We start from the raw sequence: 11,749 nt of genomic DNA on the forward strand, positions 1-11,749 counted from the left end.
CTAAATTTCTTGAATGGTAACAATAGATTTGTATCAAAAAGTTTTCATTGTGCATAAAATTTACGTTAAAATTTTACAAAAGAATCAAATTAATCGTTTTCTAAAAGTACATGGACTAAAACAAATGTTTTAGAAGGACAATAACTAAAATGAACAAAAATTGAAAGTACACGTTTTAAGAATACAGAGATCATAATAGTATTTAAATCTTTTTAACCTTCACATCTTTTGTATATGGTTATCATCTTGGCTTCCTCCATCTTTACTCTCTCAAGGGAAAAAAAAAAGTGATAAAAGAAAGTCCAAAAGAAAAAAGAAGAATAAAAATAGAACTTTCAAAAACTAGCTTGGATTTGAGTGTATCACATGTGGGCTAGAAAAGGTGAGGTAAACTTTGTTGGTTTGCAAGATTTTTAAGCTTTGAAAATAATGTGCTAAGATTCCCAACACTCACTACCCTCCAACAAGGTGGAAACCAAGCTGTATCTCACCCAATTATTGGATGTTTGTTTTAAATCTAACATATCTTAATTATTAAACAACAACACAAAACCCTTTCAAAATGAACTATTCATTTCCAACCTCCTTCTTGCTAAAGAAACACACACACATCCCACAACTTGCTTTTCCTATTTGTCCTTCCATTTTTCTTTTATATATTCGACTGTGTCTCGATCTACGTGTTTCGATGAATCTTAGGGAACAACTTTCTGCCGTTACAGCATTTAATTGTTAGGTTAGCAGACTCATTGAATATTAATATCCTAGACTAGCTACCATAGAGTTGGAACTCATTTTATTACAAAGTCTCTATATATTTACTTCCACGAGTAATCACTAGACCAACTTATGGTGGTTTGTTTTTTTATTTTTAATTTTATATTCGCGAGCGAGGGTTCTTATCAACTCAACCACCACACCACTGATCTCATAAAACAACTCTTTATTCTTACAACATTTGTTAAGTTCATATATTTATATTGTAGACTAAATGTATATTATTGTCTCTGATATTTGAGTATTTTTCAATTTAATTAGTCCGTACTTTTTAAAAAGTTTCAATTTAGTCTCTTATATTTTATATTTTTTAAATTTAGTCCTTTGCTGTGTTAATAAATATTAAAATTTTCTATTGCATATTCCTTAATGAGTTGGTGGAAATTTAAAAGAGGAAAAAGGCAAGCTAGAGAGGAAAGTTTTTAAGGAATCAAAAGAAATTTTGACTTTTATTCTGTTGATGCCCTTTTTTCTCGTTTTTCGCCAAGTCACTAACTATTATGAAACGTAAATCTATCATCAATCAATTTTAACATTAACGACCCATGGTGAAAAATGAGTAAATTGAAAATATTCAAACATAAGAACTATATTGAAACTTTTTAAATAATCGGGACTAAATTAAGAAAATAGTTCTAAAATATATATTTAGCCTATTTTTTATTTGCCTGATCAATGTTGATTGGTTGGTCTATTAAAATTTTGAAACCCTCATCCATATCTGAAATTGTCAAGCTTTTTCATTTACATGTCATCGAATTAGACAGCACATTGATTTGTGTCAAAACAAAATTTCCCTTTTTAGTGGGCAATTGGGATTAGATATGTATCATCTAATTTTGGCTGTTTTGGAATTAAGAACTCAAAATCTTGAGTAATTGTTTATCAATTAATTTCTATTTTGGCAAATGGGGTTGTGTTTATCCAATGAAAAAGATATTGGGATTTCCTTTTTAAAACTATAATTAAATAACATGAGCAAATAATTGTTTAACTTGTGTTTCTTTTTCTTAATAAATATTAGCCATTTGGCATGTGTTTGCAAGTGGCTTGATGCTCTAACTTGTTCTAAGTTAGGCATTATAATTATATATTGTGTGATTTCATAAATTATTTGTTATTTTATAGATACTAAATAATTGACAACTAGCAAAAATTTATTCCATCTAATTTAGTTTAAGAAAGTTTAAGAACTTCACTTTTTTTTTTGTTCAATCATGATAACAAAAAAAAAATCTAAATTCAATAAAATAAAAAATTTAGCTACAATATTTCAAAATTTAACTCTGTATTTTATTTTTTTAGAGATCTTAAAATATTTCAAAATGATTGTTCTTAAATTTAGTTTTGTTATTAGAATACAAAATTAAATTAGGAAACATAAATTTGGAATTAGTATTTTTCTTTTGATGGCCCTTAGGGTTCATATTAAAGCTTCTCTTCAAGTACGACATACCAAGAAATCGAGAACTCCGTGAAATAATTTTTTACTTTAAAATTCAAGAATATTTTTCAAAAAAATAAAAGGATTTTTAAAAATTAGTCCAACTCATAATGAAAAGAAAATAGTAAATATTTTTACCTAGAAAATATTTAAAACACCAATGATAAATTATTTAATAAATAAAAATGTCAAACACCAATAAAATTGAACCTAAGAATAATCTTTCCCACGAAAACTTAACCCTAATATGATAGAGAACACCTAATTAAATTGGAAATTGAGGAACTTTTTTTCTTAGATAAGTTTCAAATATAGGCATGAAGAATTCATTCCTTCAAATTCAACTTCAACTCATCCCTGAATTGAATTGTGTTTTAATTATTATTATTTTTTAATAAAGGCAATTAAATGAATTAAGCTATTGGAAGTTCGATTTGAGCTACGGCACAAAGTCAATTAGAAAGAAAAAACGATGTCATTCTTCATTCTTTTGCTAGATTCCATTGTCTTCTTCGCGATTTCGTGCACCACTCAGTTAGAGATTTTCTTCTCACATGTTGGATCAAACCTTTGCTGCTGCTAGTTGTTTTGCTTCTTCTATGAACTATCTATATTGTACAAGTCATAAGGATACATCTAATTCTTTTTTTCACATTGGACCAAGTTATTCGAGTGGTTCATTGTAGCACGACTAGTTCTTCTAACTACGAGACTGCCAATCTCATTGACAAATCAAGCACATGAGAAGCAACTAAACCACACCATGGAACTAAACTCAAACCCTAAATCCCCAAGAAAAGAAAGAAAACATGCATTTTAAAGTTGCATAGGACTCATAAAAAGTTATAACAAGACAAGATTGATTTTCACATAATTGTGTGGAGATAAGATGAGGGTCCCATTAACAAGACAAGACCCCAAGAAGAACAAAACATGCAAATTAAAAGTTTTGGAGCTTTGGAGAACAATTATGGATACCACTAAAAGAGAGGAGACTAAAGATAGAGGAAGAGGAGAAAATTGTAAAAACCATTTCTTCATCTACAAGAAAAAACTCATGTACTGCCAAATTTATAAACTTATTTTATGACATTTTTTTTTTCTTTTTCCTTTCCTTTTTTGGTTGTTTTTGTAGATTTAGTTTGCAAATAAGATGTCTCTCACAACTTAAATAAAATAAATGCGAATTTGTACAATTTTTTAGTTTTGCAAATATAATAAAATATTTAAAATATGATTTTTTATTTTTTTTAGTTATTTCGATTTTACCTTCCAAGCCTTTTAAATATATTCATATAAGATATATTGTAAGTATATCAGTTTAGGTACACTCAACTTTTACTTTTTGCGTGAAATGGAATGAGATAAAAATCTCTTTCTAACAGATATGATTCCTTTCTTAAGCAGAAACCATTGAACAAAATTGGCTGTCTTCCTCTTTATATAAAGCAATAAATAAAGTGGCAGAAACATCACATGTAAATTCAAAGTTAAAAGAAATGATCAAACTATGTTATTTTAACTGTCCTGATCAGCTCCAATAAAATAAACAGGAAAACATATTAAAGAAAAAAGTGAAGTCCAGTGAGTTCATCATAGCAGAGAAATTTGAAATGGGTATGATTGAATGAGATGAAGAAATTCAAGTAATGGCATCATCAAGTGTATGTAAATTTGTCCAAAAGACATCAGAAAGTCCTCACAATCCTTACAAATCCTTATGTAATAAGAAGATCCAAATGAAGAACAAAAGAGGCACAAACTAGAACTGAGTTCCAAGCAGTGAATCAACAGCAACCCCTACAAGTACAAAATCTAATTGTAAATTCTTCATCTAAACTCCTCATCTAATGGTTTTGAGAATAGTCAAAGCTGAGGGGTTGCTGGCAGAATGGAGCCTGCAATAAGTATATACCACCAAATGGAAAGGAAATTAGATGCAAAATATTAAACATTAATAATAACTTATGCAACATTACTTCTTCAAGAATCCAATGCGCAAGAAATTATAGATTTTACCAAGGAAGAATCTACAAGGTAAAAGAAAAACCGAACATCTAAAACATTTGACAGAGAACATTTTATGATATAACAAGCAAACCACAGGGCGGTTCGTGCTATTTAGATATTCACGACCAAAAAACACTGGATTATTTTTCAGGTAGGCCCTAAAAGAAGAAAGAATGCTGTAACTTCTAGTATGTAGATTCTTTACAAGAAAATTATGTGAATACCATCAACATCAACCTTGATTTCCTCAGGTTCAAGACCTTTTTCTGTATTTCAAATTCGTTTCCTAGAGACAAGGATTTTGTCAAGAATTCTGTATGAAGGATCTTCGTAAAGAAGTCTAGTTAGAGTGCAGATTTGGTAAAGAACTCCAAGAAAGCACCTTCAATATCCTAAGTATTGACAAGGCTTGTCTCATGTTCATCAAGATAATAAACTTTTCGTGTCTTGCAGAGGTAACGAGGTCAAAATACCTTGAGCTTTTGCCCCCTTCTTTAAGCCACTTTATTCTACTCCTTTGCCTCCAAAATTTCTCCTCTTTTCTAATAAGATCTTTTTTTATAGAAGTTGTGGCCAAAAAGTCTGATTGTTTCAATTCTTGAGAGAAAGGATTACCTAATTCCTTTATATCTATTTTCCCAATGCTGAATAGGGTGGCTGCTACTTTTGACAGAGGAATGAGTGAGTTATAACGGAGTGGAGAGGAGGTGGGAATTGATAGCTACTAATACTTCTCTTCCTCTAATAAGGGGAGATTTAGTCATTGGTAATTCTAAAAAATAAATCTTGGAGTTCCTGACAGACCAAATGAAATATGGCACCAAGTATTTCCAGTTTGCATGGAACAAGATGAAGAAACTACAAAACACTTCAATCACTATGAATTCGCAGCCAAGGGGTGGCTGTCCATCTTGATGTCTGTTGGGATCAATTGTTGTTTCCTTAATGATTGTGAAGATTGGCTCCTAGATTTGCTCTTGGGTGGTGGATAAAAATCAAAGCTTAAACATTATGGAAATTCAAAACCAGAACTCATTTACGGTTCATTCGTAAGATGAAGAATAGGTTTTTTAATGATATTTACAAAAATTTTGATGATTTCAGATTTTTTATTGATTTAGGTTGGAGGGGCCTTTTTGAGGGATACCTCCCCCTTTCGGCCTTGAGCAAACTATCTTATAAGGCAAAGAAAATTGGGAGATCAAGTGAAGTCAAAACCAATATTGTAAAAACTGTAGATTCCACGAGTAGAAACATTCGATAGAAATAGTATCTGCTACCAACCAATGCAGTGGACAAGCTTCAATTGCAAAGTTTCTAGCAAGTAGAAACGATAAAACTAATTGTGTATGTACCATAATGGAAATGGAATTACTCAACGAAGAAAAGTAACAATATCTATGAAACTATAGAAGAAAGGCCATTAAAGTTAATTAGATGCTCTTATCAATCTTAGATAACATGAATACTTATATCTAGTTTTAAAATTGCATCTTCCAATACATGTTACACTTTATTAAAAAGACACATGATTCAATACACGATTTGACATTATGAAACTTGAGATCTTTCAACATAAACAGCAGAAGTCTTTCAAACATTGAAAAAAAAAAACTGATTTTGCTGATTTCATCAATCAAAACTGCAAGACAATGCTGAGCATCCACAATGCAAAAAGGTTTATGAACTCTTTTCTTGGTTTTTGGCAAATAATACTTGCAACCTTTATGCAAAAGAAAAGTCTCGCTAATTAAAAATACCTGGAAAGCAGAATGCCTGAGCTGATTGTAGGAATGGGCATACATCATTGCAGCACTCTGCCACTGCTCATAAGATGCATCTCTAGATGTCTGGTTTAAACCCACTGTGCAGAAAGGGCTTACAACAGGACTAGGATGAGGCCCATAGCTAACTGAAGCTTGAGTTCCCGGTATATGACCCATGAGAGAATAACCCGAATCATATTGTACAAATGGAGGTTGAATTTTTTGCATAATAAAGGGGGCTAAGTTTAAGTTTTGATTGGTTGGAAGGTTCCTATTATACCTGTACCAAGAAAGCATCAAAGTTTGATTACTATGATTCTATGAATCAACGTTGCTGTCTTCATAGGCATATCATACTCAGGACTAAGTTTTCTTTGGAAATTGAAGCAATCACAAACCAAACATCGTACAGGAATGTAATTGTAATAACGGGCACTTTGTAGACAAGCAACATGCTGCAACTAATAAAAGGTCAGCCGTGAAATGATCGCACAAAATTTCCAAACAAGTCTAAATGGAGCACTCATGCATAAAGATAAAGATTAATCAGCAAAATCTATAATTTTTCTAAATCTACCACCAACAGAATTGCCAATTCAAGATCCAAATTAGAGAGATATATGCATACCTCTCATAATTGCGATCATAATCTGGGTCACTACGATCCTTTTCCCTATCTTTGAAAATGGCAACCCGAGAAGTCATTCCTTCCCTGCCATTAAATTTTTCCAAATCACTACCCACCAGAGTTCTAATGGTTTCAGTCTCATCCCTGTTTGAACATGCATACTTTCCGTCAGATGGGGCTTGAGACGGTGTATCATCTAAATCAGGACTACTTGGGGAGCTGAAAATCCGAGCTCGTGCCCTATCATATTCCTCCTTTCTCTCTTCCACACTTCTGACAGAATTTTGTTTTAGACTTCCATCATTGGCAGCAATTTCAGACATTTTGTTAGGTCTAGGTCTGATGACAATTTTGACATGCTCATGCTTCTCATTGTCCAATTGCTTCGCAGGTATTTCAGATAGACGCACAGAAGGGAGTCTGTTTTCCAACGTTTTACGAACCAAGATCCTATTTCCAAAACCATCTATGCCAGAGTCCTGGACCATGGTTTGAAGGCCATAATGTTGAGCAACACGGTGAGCAGCAAGTCGAAGGTATGATGTAGGAAAATGCTGGAACTCGAAAAGCTGCTGTTCCGGGTTATGCAAAAACTTCTGGATATCAAGTTCCATTCGTAAAACTGCAAAAAGTGTAAATTAATAGGTAACTCACTCAAATAATCATATTATCGAAAGAATTCAAAGTTAAAATATGGAATTAAGAGAAATGCATATTCATATTATCAACAGGACTGAGGAAGGATGCTTAAAAATAAATAAAAAATAAAAAAAACATCCTTACGGATTATGAACTACCTCTGCACCTAGTTGAATAAAACGACATGCCAGATCCATAAGACAATAAAAAAAGCTACAAAGCGAGGCCACTAGAAATGTTGCTTTTGCTTTTGAGTTTTGAGTCTTTGACATCCATTTACATAATGGTACATTACATTATCTGTAATGGAGTATGTAAAAATCTTCTACTAAGGAGTCAAAATGTCAAAATATATAAAGGTATAGAACTGTATGACGGTCTGTGATACTCATCTCATGAAAAATTTAATATATATATATGTATGATACTCTTATGGACTCTCCATCTCCTTCAAAATCAAATTGGAATCTTTCCTTCAGAATAAATTTTGACAATTTGGAAAGAGAGAAGCTCGCTTCCTTAATAAATACTCACCAAAATGTTAAGACATAAAATTGTTGATTTTTATAAAGGGAAGAGATTTTTCTTCTCGATATAAATTTCTGAAGGGATATTTACTTCCAAGTAATTATTTCATTTCCAGGACTTAAAACTCTTTTAAGCTACCCCTTTATTGTAACCTCATAAGGTTTAATGGAACCCATTCTAAAATTCAAGTTTTTCAATAGATGCTAGCATTAGAAAAAGCAAATACTTGCAATTTCTAACAGTAGAGAAAGGAATCTCATCTCTCCAAGATTAAGTCAACATCAAAACCTCACCTCTCCTCTACTTCATCCATCTCATATATTCATCAGTTACGCACCACTCCCTCCACAATTGCCGATTAAAGAAAAGGCCCCACACTTTCATCATGCAATCTATTCACTAGTTCCCCCTAATTCTCTTCCTACAATATACATTAATAAATAATAATATGAGGCCTAGTATTATCCTGTTTCCAAATACTAATAGTCATCCAAGTCCTCAAAGGGAAAACTAAGAAATTGCAAAGTAATAGTCATAGAAGGCTCCCAAATAGCATCAGCACCTGATGCTTCCTCCTAGCATATCGGAACTCCTCAAACATTAGGGTCCCCACTGAAAGAGTGCAAGCCCAACCCTTCAGTTGGTAGTGCATGAATTACCAAGTCTAGTGTGAGTTAGGAAGGAAGAGGAACAAGTATAAATATACAACCAATAGCCTTCCATTCCTTATTGGGACACATGAAACACAGGATGAATGGTTGATTCTATTTCTCACAAAAAGGAATCTGTCAAAGACTAGTTTAACGGAAAGAATGTAATAAAACCAGAAACAGTAACTCCAACCCAGAATAAAAGAAAGAGAAAGATCGCAAAAAAATGTCAAACAATCATCTTTTCTTGAGATCTTCAACAAAGACATCTACCTCTCTTCCTTCCTAATGCCATTACTATCTGAATGGTGATAGCAGAATACTACAAGTGCATCAATAAAAGAGAAACCGCATTGCTATATACAACAAACGTAAATAAGACCAGCCCATTCTCATTCTTATAATATAAGGTTCTCAACCAATAGGATATCCCTTAAACAATTACCATATTCTTCAGGAACTGTTTTGTTAATACAGCACCATACCATATAAGAAAATTTAACTTCATAACATGTACTTTTATTCTTATGCATTCTCATTCAGATATTACTTCTACACGTTTCTTCTGTAGTCAAATATGCAATTGGGCTCCCGCAGAGTCTTGCCCCTTTCCCCGATTTCTCCCCAAACTAAAACACAGAAACCCCACCAAGAAAAAAAAATAAGAAGAAAAAACAGATCTTACCCGACTACAAGCATGTAGCACTACCAAATCCAAATCAGATAATTCACCTGACCTCAAACTACAAGACCGTAAATCGAAAGGCGACAAAATTCAAGAAAAAGCAATACAAACTCGCAAATCGAAACCCAAATCAAGATTGTGGGACAACATGGGTCAATTGGGCAATTCAATCCCAACAAGAAAAAGGGTACTCACTGGTGAGACGATGTCGAGGATTCTGGAGAGCCTCAACCAAGAAGGGGTCAACCATTGACTCTTTCTCCTTCAACCCTTGTGGGGCGGCCTCATAGGAATCTGAGGAGGAGTCCATGGATGAGAGCTCTCTCTGTGGGCAAGACCGTCGATTTCCAAGACGATTTTCTTCTTCCCCTTGTTGGGTCAGGGAAGAAGAAGAAGAAGAGGAAGAGGAAGGGTCAAGAAACAGGAAAAGGGTTTAATCCTTAGCATCAGGGGGAAGGATTTGATTGGGAAGATGAGAGAGAAGACTCTCTTTCTTATCCCACCAGCCCAGCGGGGGAAGGGGTAAAAGAGAGACGCAGATAGGATTTGGCAATGATTTTATATTGCCAAAAAAATGTCAATTATTGTTGCCAAACAAATTCCTTCCTTCTTCCCACAAATCTCAATGTGAAAGGAAAACACGAGAAGTCATAGATAGCCATATCCCAAATTTCCCAAATCAAATCCTTCTATTTCTCGTCAGATCGCTTGGAAAGTACCCATCTTCATCTTTTTTTGACATTACAAATTACAAATAAGGGGAGTAAATCCAAACCTATATTCCATTGTAGAATACAAATGTGTACCCTGTTTAACTTTTCTTTTTTTCTCAGAAGATTTAATGTTGTGAAGATAAATTCATTAATGTTTCAAATGTTTATGTTGCTGCTATTTATTTTGAATGGTAATCTTGATTTATTATATATATTTTTTTAGTACTAACATGTTAGGGAGGGGATTCGAACTCACAACTGAACTATGTTCGCTTTAACAATCTTGATTTATGATATGTTGTATAAATAAATAGTAAATTGTTACATAATTGTAATCACTTTTTGAGAGAGAACAAATTGGTTAGATACTTGAAAATAAATATATTAAATAAATAAATATGTTGAGAATAACCTACTATTTTTTAATTTTGGTTAAGAATTCTAAATAAAAAAAAAGTGAAAACTATACCAAATAAATGGTGAGAAAATAAACAATTTTTATAATATAAAATTGCTATCAAAATCGGTTTTACTTAAAAAAGATTACATGCTTGATTATATTAAATTAAAGTATTCAAGTTTTATCTAGTATTATTTGTGAGGCTTATTTTTCTTTTCGCTCTTTCAAATGGTGGTAAGATCTTTTTTTTTTTTTAAGTACATGGGAGATTTAAACTTGCTGTAGGGAGAAAGAGAAGATCCAACAAAGCTAGAGAAAACTAGGGAGAGTCAAGAGAAGGCACGAACTAGAAAGGGAATCGGTGTTCGGCAACCCAAGTCGACCCTCGATTGACTCGTGGTCGGCGCTCCAGAAGACCCGACTTGACCGTGATACATGTCGGCCTGAACCTATCACTTTTCGACTCTTGATCCGACGACAGGCTCATAACAAGATACGTTGGCCCAGATAATTAGATTTCCTAGATGCATCATGATTCGAATTCTACTTTCCCTAGAGATCATGATTCAACTTTGGTAATTCCTAAAATGGATTAGGCTTCTATAAATAGAAAGATTAGGCTTCTTTCCAATTTATCAATTATAAATTGTGTATTTGACACATAGTTAAATATATTTGGATCCTTTATCTTTTTTCATCATAAGTATGAAAAATAGATAACATGTTGATAGTAGCAAGCAGCATAGTAGGACTAAAAACTGTCACAATTGACCCTAAGTTATGACTTGTTAGTAAAAATATGTAGTGATAGGATGTCATTAGCTTTTGTTTAGATGCGACACTCATAAGTTAGTGTAGAGCACAATTGCATATACAAAATCTACTTTTCTATATTAATTATGTTCAGTATCAAGCTGTCTAATTAACTATATGATAAGCGCGAAGGTTGCTCGTGTTTACAAAGCTAGAGGTCCTTCTAGGATCCTTGCAAACATTCACAAAAACGACTAACTTACCGAATGATTCCAACCAAGAGTAAGGTTAGAAGATGAATCACTCTTAGATCGGACTTAGAATCTACGATGGTCACTCCTAGATCCTAAGACGACTCACTCCAGAATTAGCTTGATCAAGACTAATCCAATGAATCGGTTTAACATCAAACCTAAAGCAAGATTTGAAAGAAGCAACACCAGATGTGTTAAGGAACAAAAGTTCTTGAATTCCAATATGTTTAATCTCAAGTTCCATAACAAGAGCATTACAAGCCTTTAAATAGGCCAAATGGTCGTTCAACATAAAAACATCAAAAGTTTTTCAAAATACTACTTAATGCAAATTGTAGAAAATAAGACATGCAAATTAAAACTTGATTGCACATCATTCTAGACACTTAAATGCGGATCAGAAAACATAGTCATGCTTCAAATGGTCTTATCTATGTGCTGTAGGAGGCGCTTCACATTTGGATATGGTTTGACAACTTTTGACTTCACAAACTCCAAAGAG

The 11,749-nt window shown here is 33.0% G+C and overlaps 1 protein-coding gene across 1 annotated transcript; it reads right to left on the minus strand.

The window, feature by feature from the left end:
• Positions 1 to 3,862: 3,862 nt before the first annotated feature.
• On the minus strand, positions 3,863 to 9,668 carry LOC111019846 (uncharacterized). Its single transcript, XM_022296344.2, has 4 exons — positions 9,323 to 9,668; positions 6,626 to 7,247; positions 5,992 to 6,277; positions 3,863 to 4,119 (listed from the first exon to the last, which is right to left on the minus strand). Exons 1-4 carry the CDS (start codon positions 9,435 to 9,437, stop codon positions 4,069 to 4,071), a joined length of 1,074 nt encoding a protein of 357 aa, XP_022152036.1. The 5' UTR covers positions 9,438 to 9,668; the 3' UTR covers positions 3,863 to 4,068.
• Positions 9,669 to 11,749: the final 2,081 nt, after the last annotated feature.

The sequence above is a fragment of the Momordica charantia genome (genome assembly GCF_013281855.1).
Source record: "Momordica charantia cultivar OHB3-1 chromosome 5 unlocalized genomic scaffold, Mcharantia_2.0 BLBB01000005.1, whole genome shotgun sequence".
Lineage (NCBI taxonomy): Eukaryota > Viridiplantae > Streptophyta > Magnoliopsida > Cucurbitales > Cucurbitaceae > Momordica > Momordica charantia.

Coding starts and splice junctions, on each gene's coding strand:
- LOC111019846 (XM_022296344.2), bottom strand. CDS start 9,437: ATGGACTCCTCCTCAGATTCCTATGAGGCCGCCCCACAAGGGTTGAAG. Junction 6,278..6,625: donor TATGATCGCAATTATGAGAG/GTATGCATATAT, acceptor TTCTTGGTACAG/GTATAATAGGAACCTTCCAA. Junction 4,120..5,991: donor TCAGGCATTCTGCTTTCCAG/GTATTTTTAATT, acceptor TACTTATTGCAG/GCTCCATTCTGCCAGCAACC.